The sequence below is a fragment of the Pelodiscus sinensis genome, chromosome 30 (genome assembly GCF_052426305.1).
Source record: "Pelodiscus sinensis isolate ZL-2025 chromosome 30, ASM5242630v1, whole genome shotgun sequence".
Lineage (NCBI taxonomy): Eukaryota > Metazoa > Chordata > Testudines > Trionychidae > Pelodiscus > Pelodiscus sinensis.
Genome location: NC_143081.1, coordinates 14,810,869 through 14,832,232, shown reverse-complemented (window position 1 = coordinate 14,832,232; position 21,364 = coordinate 14,810,869). Strand labels below are relative to the sequence as shown.

Genomic DNA, 21,364 nt, shown 5'->3' with positions numbered 1-21,364 from the left:
TGAGTTTCTCAAAGCTCCGGGGAAGAATTGGGAAGTTCGGCTGCAACGCTGGCTCCCTCTCGCCGAGTTGGGTAACTTTTACCCTGTGGCTCAGGGCGGCGGGTGGCAGAACCGGGGACTATTTGCCCGGCTCACTAACGGGGAGAAGGCAACGGAACCTTTCTCAGGTGAGCGTCCTCTGCAGGGGACTCGTGGGGACTTTTCTGTGGGTCTCTCTCGCTCTCTCCTGGGGAAGCCCCAGGACCGCATGTCATTAATTAACGCCTCGTTGGAGCAGGTGGGCTGGACCCGGGCTTTCCCACATCCGGCACGAGAGCGCTAACCACTAGGTCGCACAATCACTCCCTCCCTCCATCCCTTGTGCAAGGAGCCAGCAATATTCGCTCACTCTGCAACGGCTTCTGCCTACGGCGGCGGGGGGAGAAGGGGGGGAACGATAACAGAGCCAGAAAGAGCTGCACTCAGAAACCCAAGGCAGCCTGAGACGCTGTGGCAACGGTGGGCAGAGGATGGATCTTTGCCCAAATCCCAGGCCTGTGGCTGGCGAATACCCATCTGCTGTGGGTGGTACAGAGCCGGCTGCGCTACCCCCCACTTCTCTGGGGGGTCGGCAGCCCCATTCCAGGCCCTGTTCCGCTTCCTCAGACCTTCTGAGGAACAAACTCAGACAGAGGGGGCTGGAGATGTATTGCTTTGGGGATTGTTTATTGGCACAGATTCTTCAGAGTAAGATTTCTCTCTCTCTCTCTCTCTCTCTCTCTCTCTCACACTCACACTCACACTCACACTCACACTCACACTCACACTCACACTCACACTCACACTCACACTCACACTCACACTCACACTCACACTCACACTCACACTCACACACACCGGAGGCGGGCTGCAAGTGCTTTGTGGATTACTTTGGCTTCTGCTGGGATATTACGTCTTGGCCAGGAGAGAGAGAAATTTTCTGGCTGCTTCTCATTGAATATATCTGCTTGCAGAGTCTCTGCCTGCCTTAAAAGGTCACGGATGCGACACGGCCTTTTGCTTGGGTATTTCTCATTCACCCATCCAACAGGTTACACGCATATTCCTGGGCTGCATGGTTTCTAGGTAAGTAACCAGACACCTCCAACACATTGAGTTACATGACATGGGAAAAGGACGTCATGTGAATACGATGGATTAACATACCAAAGACAGGATCCGGACGTCACATAAATTGTAACTAAGGCTACGTCTAGACTGCAAGCCTCTTTCAAAGGAGGCTTTCTCGAAAGGCGTTCTTCCTCGTCAAACGCGGTTTTCCGCCTTCAAAAAAGTTGCAGCGGTCTTTCAATTTACTTTCGAAAGAAGGCAGCAGCAGTCTGGATGCAGGGGACGTTTTTTCGGACACACCCTAAGAGAGGTAGGGTCAAGGGAAAAGCAGAGGAGTGTGTCCAGTCAGATAGACGCCAGTGGAGGGGGGGTGACGGCACATCAGGGACCCCCCTCTCGCACCCTCGTCTGCAGCCAGCTGTGACTCCTCCAGGCCGTAGAACTGAAGGTTTTATTGCTTCTCGGAGATACAGCACGGGTTCGATGTAGACACTGCCCGTCCCCTGCCAGCCTTACTTCCCTGTGCGGGGGGGGGGAGGGTTCACAGGCCCCTATACTGTTCCAGGTCTGCTTGCTTCATCCTCCCCACACTAACAACCCCTTCTTCCACCCACCAAGCACTCACCCCCCCGGTAGCCACCCCCTTCCTTTGTTCACACCCCTTCCCCGGCCAGGTGAGAAATGGCTGGGCCCTGGCCTTCGCGCCTCCCCCAGGGACCACCCCCCGCTGGGCAGTGCTTACAGACACCGGCCAGTAGGGGTCACCCCAGCCCAACACGGCCACCAGTGACGGCCCAACCAGAGTGGATCCACACGAGGGTACAACCCCCCACTATAGCACGGGGGGGGGGCAACTGGTTACAGGCCTCACCCCACATCGGCCCCTCCCCCTGGGGCACAGTGCAAAGGCAGGTGTGACCCCCCCACGTGTCATCTCCAAGAGGGACCACCCCGCTCCAACTCCCCGGGCCAGGGCCGCCCGTCCTGCCGGTGGCTTGGGGCCGGGTGTACAAGCACGGGGAGCGCTCGGTTCTGGGCTGGGAAACACACAGGAAAGGGGGCTCCCCACAGCTCCGCTCCCGTCATGGATACACCAGCACTATTTCCCGAGGAGGGTGGGGGGGGGGGCGCGCTGGGCTGGGTTCCCGAGGGAGGGGGTGGAATCTCCACCCCTAGGGGTGTTTCAGTCCCAGTTTGACCAACCCTGGCTGGGATGGTTGAGTTGGGTTGGTCCTGCTCTGGGCAGGGGGCCGGACTCGGTGACTCCTGAGGGCTCTGCCAGCCCTGGGATTCTGGGATAATAGAGACACTAGATTTATGGCTTGTTACGACCATCTCTCCCCACTCGGTCCTACAACTTCATCGCCCACAACCTCTTGATCGGTCTCAAACAACATGGGGGATCTCTGTGTCTCGTCCACCCCTCAACATCCCCCCCTCCCCGATGCAGAGCTCTAGGCAAGCACAGAGGCCACGGTGAGGGGTGCGTCCCGAATCGGATGCCTAAGTCTCACCTGGAGGGGGACACTGGTCCATGTCTTAGCGTCTCGGCTGTAAACCCTGCCTAGAATTGGGTGCCGACATTATTTCTTGGGACTAGAAGAAGTTCCTTCGTAAATGTTCTGCATGCACCTAGGATGGATTCACAACACACGGCACGTGGCCTCTACTTCCAGCTACCGCCCTTCCCCATGGGGTCGCGCCTGCCGGCCGAATTCTGCCCGGCTGCAAACCGTCTGCTCGGCTCAAATCTGGGCAGGGCACGAATCAGTCATTGGTGCGAATGCCTGGGCTGCCGTTCACACGCGGGACTCTCTAGCAAGGAGAAACCGGCCATGACGACCACAGGGGGTTGTGTTTGGACACCCAGAAATCCTGTCTGTCTGTCTGTCTTTCACCAAAGCTGAACTCGGAGTGCAGGGGACTTGGTTTATACTGGGTGGCTCATGCAGAGCAAGGTTAGGGCAGCCACCTATGGGGTGCGGGGACTGTTGAGACAGGCACCCCTCTAGTATTGGGGAAAAAGCAAAGCAATTTGCAACGTTGACACTGGCGATCCCCCACAATGCTGAAAGGAGACAGTGGCTGTGAGCGGTGCAGGGGTTGCTGAATAGCAGCTCGCCAGGGGTTGGAGCCAGGGGGCAGCCAGGGCTCCACTGCCGGTAGCAGGAGACTCATGAATTCTAATTGGTGGCAGCGGTGGGATCCATGCTGGGAGTTAGCTCCAGGCTGGGCTGAGGCTGCACCCAGTGCCCACTGCTGGCCTCAGGGCCCCCACTTGATGGCCCAGGGTAGCTTGTGGGTGCAGGGATCCCTGGGAGGTCAGAGCCCAAAGACGGCAGAGCCCACACTGCAGCCCAGCAAAGCATTGGCGGCTTCCAGGCACTCGCTCAGCCAGGGCCCTGCAAGGAGAAGGAGATCGATGGGGAGACACCGGCCCAGGAAATGGGGAGCGGCCAGGAGGCGGGGGAGACACGAGCGAGGGGAACAGGAGGAGCAAAGAGCAGAGAGATCGCAGAGCGTGGCGGGACTGGCACGAGGGTCAGAAAGTAAAGGTGTCGGGGGATGGAGCATGGCGACCTCTGAAGGATGGTGGGATCGGGACTGGGATAGGCTGGGGGCAGAGGTGTGGGAGGCAGGGTGGGGTTCTGAGTTGTGGGGTTTCCATGGGGCAGGAGCTCTCCCGATGATACCCTGAGCCCCCTCCCTCCCCGCACACCCTCCTACCTGCTCGATCCTGCACCCAGACCACAGCTTTTGCCTCCAGCAGCTCCCACTCGTCGCGCTGCCCCGCGGCCCGGCCGTGCAGCCAGACCACGGCCAGCACTGTGGCCCAGACGCCAGGGACCACGTCCTGTGGAGGAGAGACAGTCTGAGACAGGACGGGTCTGGGAACCTCCCTGCCCCCCATCTCTGCCCTCCCCCACACTCACCTCACTGGGCATCCTCCCTCTGGCGTCTGTCTCACTCACCCCCAGCGCGGCGACCAGCTGGGGCCCGAGGTCCCAGGAGCCATCAGCGTTCTGCAGGGACACCAGCCTCAGCAGGGGAGACTCCTCCGTTGCCTGGTCTGAAAAGAGAGATGGGGCGGGGACATGATTTCAGTATAGCGAGATGGCCTGTCCAAGTTGGGGACAGTCTACAACCTTAACTGTGACCCTCTATGTCACCTTAACTCTGCCCCTCCATGGGCATCCTTTACCTATTCCTCTGAGCCCTAATGCCGCATTCATGGGCATGCTTTATCTGGATCTCTGCAGCACTGGCCCCTCCATGGACACCCTTAACTCTACCCCGTCCTGCACTCATGGGATGACAATATTCAGAATTAGACCCCCAACTCCCTTGGGTCCCTGTGAATGTCCTAGCCTCAGCCATTAAGCCCATAGCTCCAGGGTGAGTCTCACACACAATCTGACCATGGGACCATCCTCCACTACAACCTGCAAAGGACACTTCCTTCCAGGGAAAGACATGAGCCTGTAAGGAAGTAGGGGAGATGGGATGTAACAGTGTGTATAGGATATAGCCATAGATGGGCCAGGATTATGGGGCAGAGTTAAGGTTACCTGGGCTGCAGTAACCAGACTCTCCAATTCAGATTTTAAGGGGAGTCTAAACTTCCAAATTTCTGCCTTTCCTGGCCTTCTTTGGTTATGAACTGGACGGTGCCCACAACGATCTGTGCCCCATAACTCAGGTGTACCCATGTCCTACCCTAAGCCCAGTTTCAGCCAAGTTCTTTGCCAGGAATTTCCACCAGTGTGTCTGAGAGAAAACAGCAGGGGAGTCCCTCCCGAGCCGGCACAAACTCACATCCTGCATCCCAGCTTCTCGCCTGGAAGCTTCCGTCTTATTTTTTTATTCGTTTCGTGGCAAGAGGACTTGTGTCACCTCACGTCAAACCCAACCCGTTAAGGACGCCCCTATCTCCTTGTTGTCAAGGCCGTTCTTCAAGAATTTCCATCCGCCCCCGATCCTGACGTTTGCCCCCCAGTTCTGACGCCCGGCCCCAGTTCCCCCACCTTTCGGGGGCGGGGGCTCCGGCGGGGCCCCCGGGTCGGAGCTCTTGCTGCCGTTGTGTTGCGGCCGTCCCCGGAGGCGCTGTGGGATGCAGCGGAGCCAGGACAGACACTTCTGAGGGAGGCGAAGGGCCAGGCTGGGTTTGGGGGGCGGCTGAGACACACTGAGGTGGCAGTCGCGTTCCATAATGTGGTCTCGCGTAATATTCATGATATCCACACACTGCGTCACTTGGAAAGCGCTTAGTCTGGGAGACGGGAGCATGAGCATGTGGGCTTGGCTTCCCGCGTCTATGATGACGGGACTCCTCGGCCATGGAGTCAGGGGGAACTCTGGCACGAAGACGGATGGAGGGAGAGAGACAGAGATAGGCACCCGGACAGACAGGCTCGGGGGAGAAAGAGAAATCCCAGCCCCCCGCCGATACTCCCAACCCCTTCCCCCACCCGGCCCCCCCAACTCCCTCACGGCTTGACACAACCCCCCCCTCCAAAGTCCTCCCTCCTGGGTTGTCACCTCCAAAACCAGTCCCCACAGCCCCATTCTTCTTCCCATTGGGACCCCTCCTCCAGGCCCAGAGGATGTGGGGGGCAGGGGCTGTGTCCCATGGATGAAGGCAGGATGCTGGGGGGGGAAAGGCCCCTCCTAACCAGACTCATGACAGTGATGGGCCTGTGGCCATCTGACAGGGATGGTCCGTCTGTGTTGCCTTCATTGTCTGCATCTGCCCATCGCTGGCCGGCCGGATGCAGCTCCCGTTCTGCGTCCATCCTCCTGCGCCTGGGCCTGTCTGTCTCCATCTCCCCACCGGCGCCTGGGCCTGTCTGTCTCCATCTCCCCGCCGGCGCCTGAGCCTGTCTGTCTCCATCTCCCCACCGGCGCCTGGGCCTGTCTGTCTCCATCTCCCCACCGGCGCCTGGGCCTGGGCCTGTCTGTCTCCGCCTCCCCGCCGGCGCCTGGGCCTGTCTGTCTCCGCCTCCCCGCCGGCGCCTGGGCCTGGGCCTGTCTGTCTCCACCTCCCCGCCGGCGCCTGGGCCTGGGCCTGTCTGTCTCCGCCTCCCCGCCGGCGCCTGGGCCTGGGCCTGTCTGTCTCCGCCTCCCCGCCGGCGCCTGGGCCTGGGCCTGTCTGTCTCCGCCTCCCCGCCGGCGCCTGGGCCTGGGCCTGTCTGTCTCCGCCTCCCCGCCGGCGCCTGGGCCTGGGCCTGTCTGTCTCCGCCTCCCCGCCGGCGCCTGGGCCTGTCTGTCTCCGCCTCCCCGCCGGCGCCTGGGCCTGTCTGTCTCCGCCTCCCCGCCGGCGCCTGGGCCTGGGCCTGTCTGTCTCCGCCTCCCCGCCGGCGCCTGGGCCTGGGCCTGTCTGTCTCCGCCTCCCCGCCGGCGCCTGGGCCTGGGCCTGTCTGTCTCCGCCTCCCCGCCGGCTCCTGGGCCTGTCTGTCTCCGCCTCCCCGCCGGCGCCTGGGCCTGTCTGTCTCCGCCTCCCCGCCGGCGCCTGGGCCTGTCTGTCTCCGCCTCCCCGCCGGCGCCTGGGCCTGTCTGTCTCCGTCTCCCCGCCGGCGCCTGGGCCTGTCTGTGTTCATCTGCATCTCCCCGTCTGCGCCCGTCCATCTGCATCTGTCCATCTGTGTCTCCCCATCTTCACCTAGGTCTGTCTGTCTCCATCTCTCCGTCTGCGCCTGGGCCTGTCTGTGTCCATCTGCGTCTCCCCCCCTGCGCCCGTCCATCTGCGTCTCCCCCCCTGCGCCCGTCCATCTGCGTCTCCCCCTCTGCGCCCGTCCATCTGCGTCTCCCCCTCTGCGCCCGTCCATCTGCGTCTCCCCGTCTGCGCCCGTCCATCTGCGTCTCCCCTCCTGCGCCCGTCCATCTGCGTCTCCCCTCCTGCGCCCGTCCATCTGCGTCTCCCCTCCTGCGCCCGTCCATCTGCGTCTCCCCTCCTGCGCCCGTCCATCTGCGTCTCCCCCTCCTGCGCCCGTCCATCTGCGTCTCCCCCTCCTGCGCCCGTCCATCTGCGTCTCCCCCTCTGCGCCCGTCCATCTGCGTCTCCCCCTCTGCGCCCGTCCATCTGCGTCTCCCCCTCCTGCGCCCGTCCATCTGCGTCTCCCCCTCCTGCGCCCGTCCATCTGCGTCTCCCCGTCTGCGCCCGTCCATCTGCGTCTCCCCGTCTGCGCCCGTCCATCTGCGTCTCCCCCTCTGCGTCTCCCCGTCTGCGCCCGTCCATCTGCGTCTCTCCGTCTGCGCCCGTCCATCTGCGTCTCCCCGTCTGCGCCCGTCCATCTGCGTCTCCCCTCCTGCGCCCGTCCATCTGCGTCTCCCCTCCTGCGCCCGTCCATCTGCGTCTCCCCCTCTGCGCCCGTCCATCTGCGTCTCCCCCTCTGCGCCCGTCCATCTGCGTCTCCCCCTCTGCGTCTCCCCGTCTGCGCCCGTCCATCTGCGTCTCCCCGTCTGCGCCCGTCCATCTGCGTCTCCCCGTCTGCGCCCGTCCATCTGCGTCTCTCCGTCTGCGCCCGTCCATCTGCGTCTCTCCTCTGCGCCCGTCCATCTGCGTCTCCCCCTCTGCGCCCGTCCATCTGCGTCTCCCCTCCTGCGCCCGTCCATCTGCGTCTCCCCTCCTGCGCCCGTCCATCTGTGTCTCCCCTCCTGCGCCCGTCCATCTGCGTCTCTCCTCTGCGCCCGTCCATCTGCGTCTCTCCCCCTGCGCCCGTCCATCTGCGTCTCTCCTCTGCGCCCGTCCATCTGCGTCTCTCCTCTGCGCCCGTCCATCTGCGTCTCTCCCCCTGCGCCCGTCCATCTGCGTCTCCCCCTCTGCGCCCGTCCATCTGCGTCTCTCCCCCTGCGCCCGTCCATCTGCGTCTCTCCCCCTGCGCCCGTCCATCTGCGTCTCCCCCTCTGCGCCCGTCCATCTGCGTCTCCCCCTCTGCGCCCGTCCATCTGCGTCTCCCCCTCTGCGCCCGTCCATCTGCGTCTCCCCCTCTGCGCCCGTCCATCTGCGTCTCCCCCTCTGCGTCTCCCCCTCTGCGCCTAGGCCTGTCTGTCTGTCTGTCTCAGAGAAAACACAGGCCCTGCTCTGCAGGTGGGAGGGCAATCCCAGTGGACTGCCCCCCCCGTCCCATTCTGCCAGCACCTTCTGCTCCCCACCCCCCACCCCAGCACTGGGTGGAGGGGAAATGAGATCCAACCGGGGCAGGGAAGGGGTAACCCAGCCCCACAGGAGTGCGAGGAGGGGCAAAGGGATATGAGCACGTAACCATGATGCCCCCCATGGTCCTGACACACCCACCGCTCCCCAGTGCCAGTCTCCCTCCCCAACCAGCGCCCCCCCCACATGATGGGTCCCCTCCATGCCGGGCCCCCCGCAGGGTTACCTGCCAGCGGGACGTCCCGCCTCACCAGCGGCCCCTGCGCCGACTTCACCAGGGTCGTGTCCACCCCCACGTAGGCCGTGAGGGAGCAGACGACGCCCGAGCTCAGACTGGCCTCCAGCGCCCGGCGCCGGGCCCCCTCCTCCCCCGTGCTCACGGCCCCCTCCAGCTCCAGCAGCAGGGCCTTGGCCGCCAGCCGGTGAACGGGCAGCCTGGGCGGGAGAGAGGCAGGGTGAGCCCGGGTCCAGCCATGCGGGGAGGGGGCGGAGGCTGGAGGGGGAACAAGGGGGAGCCAGGACTCCTGGGGTCCTTTCCAGCCCTGGGAGGGCAGTGGGTTTCAGTGGTCACAGGAGGGGAGCCAGGGGCCGGGCCCCTCCTGGCTCGGTGCGACTGAGCGGGGGGGACCGGGCGGGAGGACCCAGCTACCTGTCTCCAGCCTGCGGCTGCAGGGGGAACGGCAGCGTCTCCTTGTAGCTCTGCTCCTGGATGCGGTACTGCAGCGTCACGCCCCCCACGGCTGCGCCTGGGGGCTGCGGGCAGAGGAAGGGTCAGAGTTTCGGGGTGGGGGGGAAGATGCCTGGCTCCCCACCTCCCAGTTTACAGGCAAAGTGGTAAAAACGTCTGATGAATTAACTCTGATTAAGCGAGTTACCTTGGAAGCCCACCAGCCACCATTAGGGACCAGAGTTAACACTTCCTCTTGCCATCACTGCAGTTGGGGCAGCACTGAAGCCCCCTGTGCCTTGGCCGCTGTGAAGGGCCAGAGTGAACACTTTCCATTGACGTCAATGGGGCTGGGTAGCACAGAGTCCACCTCTCCACCAGCCATCACTAGGGGCCAGAGTGAACAATCCCCATTGATGTCAATGGGGCTGGGTAGTGCAGACCCCACCTTCCCATCAGCCATCACTAGGGGCCAGAGTAATTGCCCCACGGGGACTTCTCACAGACCCTGGGGGTGCCCCGCACGGGGCCTGGCGCTCTCACCTGGGGCTGCCCACGGAGCTGGGCGTAGACCAGGCACCGCTGCCCGGAGAAGATCACCTCGGGGGCCGGGCCCAGCAGCGCCGCCTCCATCCCGGGGGGCAGGTCCCAGCTCAGCGCGACGCCGCTCACGGCCGGCTGCAGGGCCCGCTTCAGAGACTGCAGCGCCTGGGGGGACACCGCACGGGGAGCCGGACGCCTGGCTCCTCTCCCGGCTCGGGGGGGAGGGGCTCTGGGGGGGCCGGGAGCCTGCACCCCTGGGGTCTCACCTTGGGCTGCATGCGGTCCTGGCCTGTGATGAACTCGGCGCTGCCCCCCCCGGCCCGGGCGATGCCTTTGATCAGGGCCGTGGAGGCGCCTTCCCCGATGCCGAAGGAGAAGCACCTGCCGGGGGGGCGGAGCCTGGGGTCAGTGACAGGAGGGGGCGGGGCCGTGCCACGGGGGAGGGGCCAGGCAATCGGGGCTGAGGGTCAAGGCAGGAGGAAAGTTGGGGCGATACTGGAGCCGGGGAGGGGGGGAATTTCCAACCTCGTTGGGTATCGTCGGGGGTGCTCTGCATCCAGCCCTATTGTGGGGACACGGGGTGACCTCCTAGCCATCAGCAGACCCCTCCCCCCACGCCGCCACCGGTATTTTCGGGCCACCTGTGATGTACCCGGGGGCACAACGGGCGCAGAAGTCCTCCTCCCAACAGAACGGGGGCTGCGGAGCCCGGCTGGGCGGGGACAGAGGCTCCCTTGTGTCTGTCCACAGCCCCCTTGGGAATGGTCTTCTTACCCCACCGCTCCTATCACCTGCCCCTCAGCTCCAGGGGGGGCGGATGTGAGGGGACAAGGGTGGCAAAAGGGATTATCGGGGGGGGTGGCTCGCGATGGTAACCGGGGTGATCCTGCCCCGGCCCCCTCCACTCGGTGTCACTAGGGGAGGAGCTTGGGGTTAGGGGGCAGGAAGCAGTGGGGGGATGGGACGGGATTGGGGAGCAAGGCCACAGTAGGGACAGCCTGGACAGCAGCTTGGGGCATCTGCGTGGAGACCGGCACGCACAGCCGACCACCGGGCACCGGGACAGCAGGGCTGGGGGCTGCTGGGGGAGCAGGGTTGTGGGGGGCAGGGCGTGGAGGACACTGGGGGGCAGGGGACCCTGTTACCTGTGGGACCCCCGGTGACGCTGCACTTCGTCAATGACGTCCTGGGTGTCACACACCTCCCCGTCCGTGAACACGAACAGCTGGGGGGAGAGACGCCCTCAGAGCCGGGCACCCTCCCGGAGACACCCCTGGGAACCAGAGAGCCTGCCCCTCCCCCCACGCCCCAGAGACACCCAGCCCCATCCCTCCCTCCCCCACCCCCACCCCGCCCTGAGACCTCCGGGCAGGGAAGACGACAAGTTACACAAAGCCGAGTCCCGGGCAGAGGGGGAATCTCAACCAGCCGAAGGTACCTGGAAAGGACCCGGCATCTCTGGGGTCTTGGGGGCTCCCTGGGGAACCAGCCAGCACCAGCCTCCGCTCCGACGCTCAGCGCCCCGGGACGCACCTTCCCTGCCTGACTGGGGGGACAGCGCACCGCTGCGCCCGGCACAATGCGCGCGGTGGTGCACAGTTCTCCCCATCTCTACCTGGGAGCCCGGCCCCCACATGTCCCCCCCCTCCCGGACCCTGGAACACCAACCCCCCGGAGAGCCCAAGGGACCCTGTTTGGAGATGCCTGTGTCCCCCCAACACCCGCCCTGCCCCCCGCTGTGTGTGCTCTACACAGTGTGAGCACTGCCAGCCAGGTCTGTGATGAGGTATGGCCCCCGGCCCCCACCTTCAGGGTCCCCATCCTGCTGGATCCCCCCACCCACCCAGCAGAGGCCCCCACCTATCCCCCCTCCAGCCCCTGGCTCCCTGCAGCCCCCAGACCTGGCGCAGGTGCCCGTCCCGGCAGGGGCTGCAGTAAATGGCTCGTAGCGGTGCCAAGATCTCAGTGCCCCCCAGGTCGGCGCGGAGCTGCTGGACACGCTGCAGGGAGTCGGCCATGGTCTGCTGGGTGTACTCCACGCTCCGCCTGCGGGGGGCGCCAGGGGTCAGGGTGGGACTGACAAACATGGAGACACCCCAACCCTGCCTAGCTCTGCCCCCCCCCCCCCGGAGACACCCCAACCTCCACCCAGCCAGCCCTGCCTGCAGTCCAGGCACACCCACTGACCCACCCCACCCAGCCCTCGCCCCCCAGCCAGCAACCCACAGACCCGCCCCTGGCCCCGACTCACGGGTAGAAGGACTCAAAGCAAGACCCAAAGCCGTAGATGTTGAAGTAACAGCCCAGGGGCAAACTCTTCAGCAGCAGGACCAGGGTCTCCTGGGGACGGACAGACGGACAGAATCACCCCGGGCCCAGCCAGCCGGGGCTGCTCCCTGGGGCGGCCCCACGGGCCCATCGAGCGCGGCCTCTGGCCTCGTGGTACCTTGGCACTTTCGATGCGTGGGGGGGAGTCGGCGCGGGCGTCCGTGGCGCAGTCCATGCTGCTGGAGCGATCCAGCAGGAAGATGAACTCGCCGGCCGCGCTCCGGCCCGGCCCCACCTCCGGCAGGTTGGGCAGCAGGGTCACCATCACGGCCGGGTCGCCCATAAGTGAGCCTGAGGGGGGGGTGAACCCTGTGAGAGCCCCCAGTGCCCAGAGCCCCACTTCTCTGCCCTTCCCCCAGCTCTCCACTCGGGCCTCCATGGCCCCTGACTGCCCAGAGCCCAACCCCCGCACCTCTGCCTTAGATCCCCCCCGCACCCTTGACCACCCCCCTACTTCGACCCGCATCCCCAATCTGCCTCCCTCCCCTGGCCCCGGATCCCTGAGCCATCCCTTGTCCCTAACCATCCCCTTAATCCCACCGCACCCACCAGCACTTCTCTCGCCCCCTGCCCCATAGAACCACAGCCTTGCCCCACTTAGGAGATGTGGGGTGCAGCCCCCCACCTGCCACGTACCTGGCTCGGCTCCAGGCAGCCCGGCCTCCAGCACCGCGCTGGGCTTGTGCGGCTCCGTGTAATACACCAGCAGCTCCACGTCCCGGTCCCAGGGCGGTTGCTGGGCTAGTGACACCTGGGGGGGGAGAGAAACCCACGACCCCTGGGGAGAGGAGGGGAGGGGAAAAGAGCCCCCAGGATGGCCCAGGAACTGGGCCTTTCGGGGGAGTATTTTGGCTCCTTCCCATTGGGGGAGACAGTTTCCTAGTTGGGGGGGAAATTCCCCCCCCCAGTGCAATTTCCACGGCGGCCCATGGGAGCAGGGGAACTGAGCACCCCCCCTCCCAGCTTTTTCTTCCACTGAAAGGAGAGGTGCCCCCAGAGAACAAGGGAAACTGAGGCCCAGGGCAGGGCCAGGATTTCAGCCCCACGGGCTGGTCTCAGCCCTGGACGTTTTCTCCAGGAAATGGGGAAATTCCCCATGTCCCTGCGTGTCCCTGGTCCAGCCCCACTTCTGGGGCCCACCCCACTTCCCTGCCCCACCTCTCCCCCCAGGCAGACGCCCAAATTGGCTCCTGGGATCTGCCACGTCAGCAGCACGTTAAAGCCCTTCACTGACTCCCCAACATCCGGTACCTCTGCCCCCCACTGGCCGGTCCCTGTCCTGGGCCCCCCCCGCGAGCCCCTACCTGGGCGCTGCTCTGGTCCCCACCCGGGTAGCTCAGGGGGGTGAGGGGGCAGTTGGAGACCACGCGCTCCACGCCGTGGGGCGACTCCAGCGTGGCGCTCAGGCTCAGCGTGTAGGGCAGCTCCCCCGGGGGGGCCCGCGGGACCCTCTGGATGACGTCCTCACCCGCCCAGCCTGCAGGGGGAGACGCGGGGGTCAGGGCGGGGGAGGGCAGGAGATGAGGGGATGGGGGGGAGGATGGGTCATTGGAGAGCAGAGGGGACATTGGAGGCTACGAGAAACACTACGGGGGTTGGGCTACGGGGGTTGGGCTATCAGGAAAATTTGGGTAGCTGGTGGGGGGTCACACTTGCTGGAGGAAGGATTACAGGGCTATGGGGGCATAGCAGAGATCTGGGGGGAGGTTGTGGGGTTAGGAGGCCCCGAGAGGCGCTTCCCCTGTGGGATGCACGGGGCTACATGTACACTAATTCCCTCTTCTGCCAAAGCCTATGCAAATGAAGTGCCGATTAGCATATTGCCTGACTTCATTTGCATAATTTATTCAGAGCTGCTCTTCCGCAAACCCCCCCCCCCCCCCCCATTGCACAAGAGCCGTTCTTCCTGAAAAAATGAGGATTCCCTTTTTCCTACAGGAAACTACGGGACTCCTGGGGGTTGCACAGTAGCGATGTGGGGCACAGGGAGCTATGGGGCAGACTCCCCATGGGGCACACAGGGGGAAGGTGGGGCTGGCAGGGGCATGGAGCAGGGGGCGGGGGGCATTGGGACGTGGTGGGGTTGTGTTCACTCTGCTTGCTTTGCACGGGACTCCTGGGGGTTGCACAGTAGCGATGTGGGGCACAGGGAGCTACGGGGCAGACTCCCCATGGGGCACACAGGGGGAAGGTGGGGCTGGCAGGGGCATGGAGCAGGGGGCGGGGGGCATTGGGACGTGGTGGGGTTGTGTTCACTCTGCCTGCTTTGCACGGGTCTCCGTAGTCCCGTGTGTTTGTGGCGGGGGAGGGTGTAACAGGTTCGGGCCGGCGCTGTCCGAGGTCCTGAGCTCCCCGCACTGAGCTCCAGGGAGGAACCGCCTGGCCCTGCTGGAGCCCCTTAGAGTGCAGCCTGCTTTGAAGGCCGCCCCTCTAGCCTGCTTGGAGGACCTCTCCGCTGCTCCTGCTGCTGGCCAGGGTGCTGAAAGGCCTCCCGCGGGGAGGTGGGTGAGTTAGTGCTTGGCTAGCTCAGAGAGAGGGGGGGCTGGCTTGGGGGGCTCTGGACCCCCCTTCCTCTGACCTAGGCTGGCTGCTCCTGGTTCTGGTCACAACAAATCGGGGCTACGCTGGGTCCCTCTCAAGCAATAAACCTTCGCTTCTACCTGCGCCTCAGAGTGGCCTCTGGCTGCAGCTGGGGGGCGGGGCAGGGCAGGGCCTGGAGGTGCCCCACACCTTGTGACAGGCTACAGTGGAGGGGAGTGGAAGGACTCACCGTGGGGCACTTAACAGAGGAGTGGGGGCAAGTAGCATGGGAGGGGCTCACTGTGGGGGGCGCAGCGGGGAAGGGGGAATTTACCATGGGGGGCATGGCGGGGGGAGGGACTCACTGTAGGGTGTGGGGGGGACTCTCGATGAGGCAGGGGGGCAGACTCACCATGGGGCACGTGGCATGGCGGTGGGGTCTGTGGGGGTGGGACTCACTGTGGGGCAGTGGCAGGGGGGACTCACTGTGGAAGGCACGCTGGGGGAGAGGGGACTCACCATAGGGGCCTGGTGAGAGGGAGGCAGGGGCTCTCACTCTGGGGGGCGTGGCAGGGGAAGGGCCCTCACCCTGGGGGGGCGGGGGGGAGGAGGGACTCACCCTGGGGGGGCGCGGCGACGGGGGAGGGGGCACTCACCCTGGGGGGCGCGGCGGGGAGGGGGGGGGGGGGAGGGGGCACTCACCCTGGGGGGGCGCGGCGGGGGAGGGGGGACTCACCCTGGGGGGCACAGCGACGGGGGAGGGGCACTCACCCTGGGGGGCGCGGCGGGGGAAGGGGAACTCACCCTGGGATGCATGGCGGGGGAGGGGGCACTCACCCTGGGGGGCGTAGCGGGGGCGCAGCACGATGGGCAGCACGAAGCGGGCGGCGCCGTCGGGCTCCTGCGGCAGCTCGCAGACGTAGCGCAGGGTCAGCGCCGCCTCCGCGCCGGGGGGCAGGTTCCCCAGGGAGCAGCTGAACAGGTCGCCCCCGGCCCCGACCTCCTCCAGCAGGAACGAGGTCTGGCCCCACGACAGCGCGTCCCCGTACAGCTCCCGCGCCTGCCGGGGACACCGTCATCCGATAGCCCCTCCCCCGCCCGCTCCCGCGCCTGCTGGAGACACCGTCCCCCTATAGTCCCTCCCCCGCCCGCTCCCGCGCCCGCCGGAGACACCATCACCCGATAGCCCCTCCCCCGCGCGCTCCCGCGCCCGCAGGAGACACCGTCACCCGATAGCCCCACCCCCGCCCGCTCCCACACCTGCCGGAGACACTGTCACCCGATAGCCCCTCCCCCACCCGCTCCCGCGCCCGCCAGAGACACCGTCACCCGATAGCCCCTCCCCCGCCCTCTCCCGCGCCTGCCGGAGACACCATCACCCGATAGCCCCTCCCCCGCCCGCTCCCGCGCCTGCCGGAGACACCGTCACCTGATAGCCCCTCCCCCGCCCGCTCCCGCGCCTGCCGGAGACACCGTCACCCGATAGCCCCTCCCCCGCCCGCTCCCGCGCCTGCCGGAGACACCGTCACCCGATAGCCCCTCCCCCGCCCGCTCCTGCGCCCGCCGGAGACACCGTCACCCGATAGCCCCTCCCCCGCCCGCTCCCGCGCCTGCCGGAGACATCGTCACCCAATAGCCCCTCCCCCGCCCGCTCCCGCACCTGCTGGAGACACCGTCACCCCCGGCCCCTCCCCCGCCCGCTCCCGCACCTGCTGGAGACACCGTCACCCGATAGCCCCTCCCCGCCTGCTCCCGCGCCTGCTGGAGACACCGTCACCCGATAACCCCGCCCGCTCCCGCACCTGCTGGAGACACCGTCACCCGATAGCCCCTCCCCCGCCCGCTCCTGCGCCTGCCGGAGACACCGTCACCCGATAGCCCCTCCCCCACCCTCTCCCGCGCCTGCTGGAGGCACCGTCACCTGATAGCCCCTCCCCCGCCCGCTCCCGCACCTGCCGGAGACACCGTCACCCGATAGCCCCTCCCCCGCCCGCTCCCGCGCCTGCCGGAGACACCGTCACCCGATAGCCCCTCCCCCGCCCACTCCTGCGCCCGCCGGAGACACCGTCATCCGATAGCCCCTCCCCCGCCCGCTCCCGCGCCTGCCGGAGACACCGTCACCCGACAGCCCCTCCCCCGCCCGCTCCTGCGCCCGCCGGAGACACCGTCACCCGATAGCCCCTCCCCCGCCCGCTCCCGCGCCTGCCGGAGACACCGTCACCCGACAGCCCCTCCCCCGCCCGCTCCTGCGCCCGCCGGAGACACCGTCACCCGATAGCCCCTCCCCCGCCCGCTCCCGCGCCTGCCGGAGACATCGTCACCCAATAGCCCCTCCCCCGCCCGCTCCCGCACCTGCTGGAGACACCGTCACCCCCGGCCCCTCCCCCGCCCGCTCCCGCACCTGCTGGAGACACCGTCACCCGATAGCCCCTCCCCCGCCTGCTCCCGCGCCTGCCGGAGACACCGTCACCCGATAGCCCCTCCCCCGCCCTCTCCCGCGCCTGCTGGAGGCACCGTCACCCGATAGCCCCTCCCCTGCCCGCTCCCGCACCTGCCGGAGACACCGTCACCCGATAGCCCCTCCCCCGCCCGCTCCCGTGCCTGCCGGAGACACCGTCACCCGATAGCCCCTCCCCCGCCCGCTCCTGCGCCCGCCGGAGACACCGTCACCCGACAGCCCCTCCCCCGCCCGCTCCCGCGCCTGCCGGAGACACCGTCACCCGATAGCCCCTCCCCCGCCCGCTCCTGCGCCCGCCGGAGACACCGTCACCCGATAGCCCCTCCCCCGCCCGCTCCCGCGCCTGCCGGAGACATCGTCACCCAATAGCCCCTCCCCCGCCCGCTCCCGCACCTGCTGGAGACACCGTCACCCCCGGCCCCTCCCCCGCCCGCTCCCGCACCTTCTGGAGACACCGTCACCCGATAGCCCCTCCCCCGCCTGCTCCCGCGCCTGCCGGAGACACCGTCACCCGATAGCCCCTCCCCCACCCTCTCCCGCGCCTGCCGGAGGCACCGTCACCCGATAGCCCCTCCCCCGCCCGCTCCCGCACCTGCCGGAGACACCGTCACCCGATAGCCCCTCCCCCGCCCGCTCCCGCACCTGCCGGAGACACCGTCACCCAATAGCCCCTCCCCCGCCCGCTCCCGCACCTGCCAGAGACACCATCACCCCCGGCCCCTCCCCCGCCCGCTCCCGCACCTGCTGGAGACACCGTCACCCGATAGCCCCTCCCCCGCCCGCTCCCGCACCTGCTGGAGACACCGTCACCCGATAGCCCCTCCCCCGCCCGCTCCCGCGCCCGCCGGAGACACCGTCACCCGATAGCCCCTCCCCCGCCCGCTCCCGCGCCCGCCGGAGACACCGTCACCCGATAGCCCCTCCCCCGCCCGCTCCCGCGCCCGCCGGAGACACCGTCACCCGATAGCCCCTCCCCCGCCCGCTCCTGCGCCCGCCGGAGACACCGTCACCCGATAGCCCCTCCCCCGCCCGCTCCCGCGCCTGCCGGAGACATCGTCACCCAATAGCCCCTCCCCCGCCCGCTCCCGCACCTGCTGGAGACACCGTCACCCCCGGCCCCTCCCCCGCCCGCTCCCGCACCTGCTGGAGACTCCGTCACCCGATAGCCCCTCCCCCGCCTGCTCCCGCGCCTGCCGGAGACACCGTCACCCGATAGCCCCTCCCCCACCCTCTCCCGCGCCTGCCGGAGGCACCGTCACCCGATAGCCCCTCCCCCGCCCGCTCCCGCACCTGTCGGAGACACCGTCACCCGATAGCCCCTCCCCCGCCCGCTCCCGCACCTGCTGGAGACACCGTCACCCCCGGCCCCTCCCCCGCCCGCTCCCGCACCTGCTGGAGACACCGTCACCCGATAGCCCCTCCCCCGCCCGCTCCCGCACCTGCCGGAGACACCGTCACCCGATAGCCCCTCCCCCGCCCGCTCCCGCACCTGCTGGAGACACCGTCACCCCCGGCCCCTCCCCCGCCCGCTCCCGCGCCTGCCGGAGACACCGTCACCCGATAGCCCCTCCCCCGCCCGCCCCCGCGCCCGCCGGAGACACCGTCTCCCGATAGCCCCTCCCCCGCCCGCTCCCGCACCTGCTGGAGACACCGTCACCCGATAGCCCCTCCCCCGCCCGCTCCCGCGCCCGCCGGAGACACCGTCACCCGATAGCCCCTCCCCCGCCCGCTCCCGCACCTGCTGGAGACACCGTCACCCGATAGCCCCTCCCCCGCCCGCTCCCGCACCTGCCGGAGACACCGTCACCCCCGCCCGCTCCCGCGCCCCCCGGAGACACCAGTGACCCCACAGCCCCTCCCCCCGGTACCTGTTCCTTCTCGCGGAGCTGGGCCTCCACGCGGGTGCCCCCCAGCAGGGCCTGGAAGGCGTAGACGGCCGCCTGGGCGTCCAGGGGGAAGATGAAGACGGTTTCCACCGGCCCCGGCTCCTCGTTCCGGTAGCGCAGCTCGCAGGCCACGTCCGCCACGAAGCCGCGGAGCAGCAGCGCCACCGAGCCGCTGCGCAGGGGCACTGGGGAGAGGGGGGTCAGCCACGGGCCCCACGGACCCCCACCGGCCCCGGGGGAGGGGCCTCGGCCACATGGCCCCGCCCACCCACAGCTCCGCCCCCAGCCCTGACTCACCCGGCTCCTTGGTGCTGGTCAGGAGGCCGTAGGCCGACATCTCGCCTGGGGGGCGGGGTCTGTGGGGCGGAGGTAGCAGGGCTCATGGAAACAGGTCGGCCCCCACCCGGCCCCCAGTCCCACCCCCTGCCCAGCCAGGCCCAGTGGCGGGGAGTCCCACAGGCACCCAGGCCCAGCTCACAGACGACCCTCATCTCTGGCCCCCGGCTCCCTGCCCCCCGGAGACGGGCTCTGAGGTGGGGCAAGCGGGAGCCATGTGGGGTGCAGGAAGGACCTGGGACTAGGATCCAGCTGTCTGGAGTTTGGGAGGAGGCTCCGGGCCCAGGCAGGGGCCCAGGAAGGGGACTCTGCTATTGGTTAGGATTCCCAGCCAATCGGAGTGGCGGGTGCAGTACTGGGGGCGGGGCCGAGAGCCGGTCGGTGGGAACGGGGACACGCCCGGAGCCCCACGGTGTCTCGCAGGCAGCCGCGCCCCGGACCGTCCCCGAAGCCCTTTTCCTCCAGACACGCCGGTCAAACAGCGCCCGGGGCATCCTGGCCAGAGGCAGGGGGCAGACGGAGCAGGCAGGCCTAGTGGTGAGAGCAGAGGGGCTGGGAGCCAGGTCTCCTGGGTTCTCTCCCTGGCTCTCGGAGGGCAGTGGGGGGGAGTGGTTAGAGCTGGCAGGCAGGGCTCCTTGCTCTCCCCACAGCCCTGGGGGGCCGCGTACCGGGGCAGTAACGGGCTGGGGGGACCCGGGTGAGCTGGGGGGGGGGGTGACCCAGCTATTTGCTTCCACTGGGGCCCGAGGGGCCGCCATGAACCTCCTGCCCCAACAGCTGCCAAAATCCAGCCCCCACCCGGGTCTCTGCCCCCTCCGCCCCTCGCCAGCCCGGGACCGGTGTCCGAGCACCCGGCGACAGGCCGGCACCAGCTGCTTCCCCTGCAGCAGGATCCCGGCTCCGACACACCCAGGGAGTCTCCGCGGAGCAGCGGGGATCTGAGGGTGCTGGGGGGGGGGGGCGCACAGGAGCTGCCGTGTCCCGGGGGGCTCCGGATCCCTGGACAATCCCCAGCTCCGAGGCCGGGCGGGAACATTGGGAGGCCCCGGGTCACCCCCAGGCCGGGCAGGGTCCAGAACGAACCCTTGGGGAAACTGAGGCAGGGCTGCTTCACAACCCTCCTTCCTGTCAGTCAAAGTCCCTCTCCCAGCCACTGGCGCCTTCCTTTGGTGCTGCAGCGCCCAGCCCTGCCCCCCCCCCCCCCCAGCGAGGTGCCCTTCCCCCGGCTCTGGGGTACGCGCCACAGGTCGGAACAGGGTGGGGCGGGGGCTTCTGGCATGGGGGGGGCAGGTGTTTTTTCCCTGTAATTTAACTCTGACGCCCAATGGCCCGGCCGGAGAAAAGGCGTCGGTCGATTCCCCAGCCAGGCGCTGGCGGCTGCTTCTGGTGCGGAGCCCGCGAAGGGTCTCTGAGCAGGGGCCAGGAAGGACCCCCAGAGCCCCCGAGAGCCAGGGGGAGCGGGACGGCCGGGGGGGGACGGACGGTAGGAGACACCCAGGGAGCAGGGAAAGGGGGACCGGGGAGAGTTTGGGGGTCCCCTGGCTCCCTGGATGTTCTGCAGGGGCCAAGCCCCGAGTCGGGGGGATGGGCCCAGGGTTGGGGGGCAGGAGCCAGAGAGGAGGGAGGGGCCATGGATCTGGGGGGGCCCGATCCCGGGGGCCCGATCCGCGCTCTGCTACCTGCTGCCTGCAGCGAAGCCCTGAGTCAGACAGCTGGCAGGGAGACACCAGCCCCGCCCCCCCCAGGAAGCGTCTACAAACTCCCCTCCCGCCGCCCAACGCAGCCAGGGAACGTCTGCAAACTCCCGCCCCTCCCCGCAGCCAGGGAACGTCTGCAAACTCCCGCCCCTCCCCGCAGCCAGGGAGCGTCTGCAAACTCTCCTCCCCTCTCACCAAGCAGCCAGGGAGCGTCTGCAAACTCCTCTCTCCCCCCCACCCCACACAAGCAGGGAGCGTCTGCAAACTCCTCTCCCCCCCACCCCACACAACCAGGGAGCGTCTGCAAACTCCCCTCCCCTTGCACCATGCAGCCAGGGAGCATCCCTGGGGAGGGGCAAGGAATTTGCAGATGCTCCGCAGGCAGGGGGGGCGGGGGGGCTCAGTTTACAGATGCTCCGTGGGGAAGCGGAGCCAGATGCGAAAGTGACTTTCACTTTTCTCTCTGCCTGGAGTGTCCGTCCCGCTCGCCCCCGCCCCCACCCCGCAGGGAGAGACCCCTCCATCCTGTCCCTCCCCCCTTCCATCTGCCCCCCTGGATCCTTGTTTCCTCCCCCCCACAATCCCCACCTGCCAGGGCCCAGGGAGGGTCTCCCCGCTGCGAGGGGGGGGGCTCTCCCGCCCTATCGGTTCCACGTTCCCGGCCTCGTTCCACAGGAGCGCCGGTAA

At 67.5% G+C, this 21,364-nt stretch overlaps 2 protein-coding genes across 5 annotated transcripts in view; one reads left to right on the top strand and one right to left on the bottom strand.

Annotated features, from left to right (window-relative positions):
* Positions 1 to 916: 916 nt before the first annotated feature.
* On the bottom strand, positions 917 to 20,695 carry LOC102447116 (von Willebrand factor A domain-containing protein 5A-like). 3 transcript variants are annotated; one of them, XR_012898114.2, is made up of 18 exons: positions 18,942 to 19,061; positions 18,627 to 18,829; positions 15,138 to 15,360; positions 13,085 to 13,257; positions 12,417 to 12,531; positions 11,899 to 12,071; positions 11,704 to 11,792; positions 11,354 to 11,498; positions 10,598 to 10,677; positions 9,719 to 9,833; positions 9,453 to 9,617; positions 8,892 to 8,995; positions 8,469 to 8,677; positions 5,115 to 5,444; positions 4,023 to 4,159; positions 3,817 to 3,943; positions 2,604 to 3,491; positions 917 to 1,390 (listed from the first exon to the last, which is right to left on the bottom strand). XR_012898114.2 is itself a non-coding variant. In XM_089774111.1 (18 exons), exons 2-18 carry the CDS (start codon positions 18,979 to 18,981, stop codon positions 3,412 to 3,414), a joined length of 2,508 nt encoding a protein of 835 aa, XP_089630237.1. In that variant the 5' UTR covers positions 18,982 to 19,000; positions 20,660 to 20,695; the 3' UTR covers positions 917 to 3,411. The 3 variants fall into 3 exon arrangements, 1 of the variants encoding a protein (XP_089630237.1); XM_089774111.1 differs by adding an exon at positions 20,660 to 20,695 and having other exon boundaries at positions 917 to 3,491; positions 18,942 to 19,000; XR_016348065.1 differs by lacking the exons at positions 917 to 1,390; positions 2,604 to 3,491; positions 8,469 to 8,677.
* The window catches only part of LOC142821379 (von Willebrand factor A domain-containing protein 5A-like), a 51,127-nt gene continuing 48,858 nt past the window's right edge, over positions 19,096 to 21,364 (top strand). The window contains exon 1 of one of the 2 annotated variants that reach the window (XM_089774108.1): positions 19,096 to 19,177. The gene's annotated coding sequence lies outside the window, so the exon portion shown is untranslated. Of the gene's footprint in view, positions 19,178 to 19,420; positions 19,518 to 21,364 lie in introns of those variants that run through there. The other variant, XM_089774109.1, reaches the window with a different exon arrangement.

What these genes read in the sequence shown, in the direction of transcription:
- LOC102447116 (XM_089774111.1), bottom strand. Translation starts at nt 18,981, where the DNA reads ATGTCGGCCTACGGCCTCCTGACCAGCACCAAGGAGCCGG. An exon ending in GGGACCAGAGCAGCGCCCAG is followed by an intron (nt 12,532 to 13,084) that starts GTAGGGGCTCGC and finishes CTCCCCCCCCAG; the next exon opens with GTGTCACTAGCCCAGCAACC. An exon ending in TGCTTTGAGTCCTTCTACCC is followed by an intron (nt 11,499 to 11,703) that starts GTGAGTCGGGGC and finishes CGCCCCCCGCAG; the next exon opens with GCGGAGCGTGGAGTACACCC.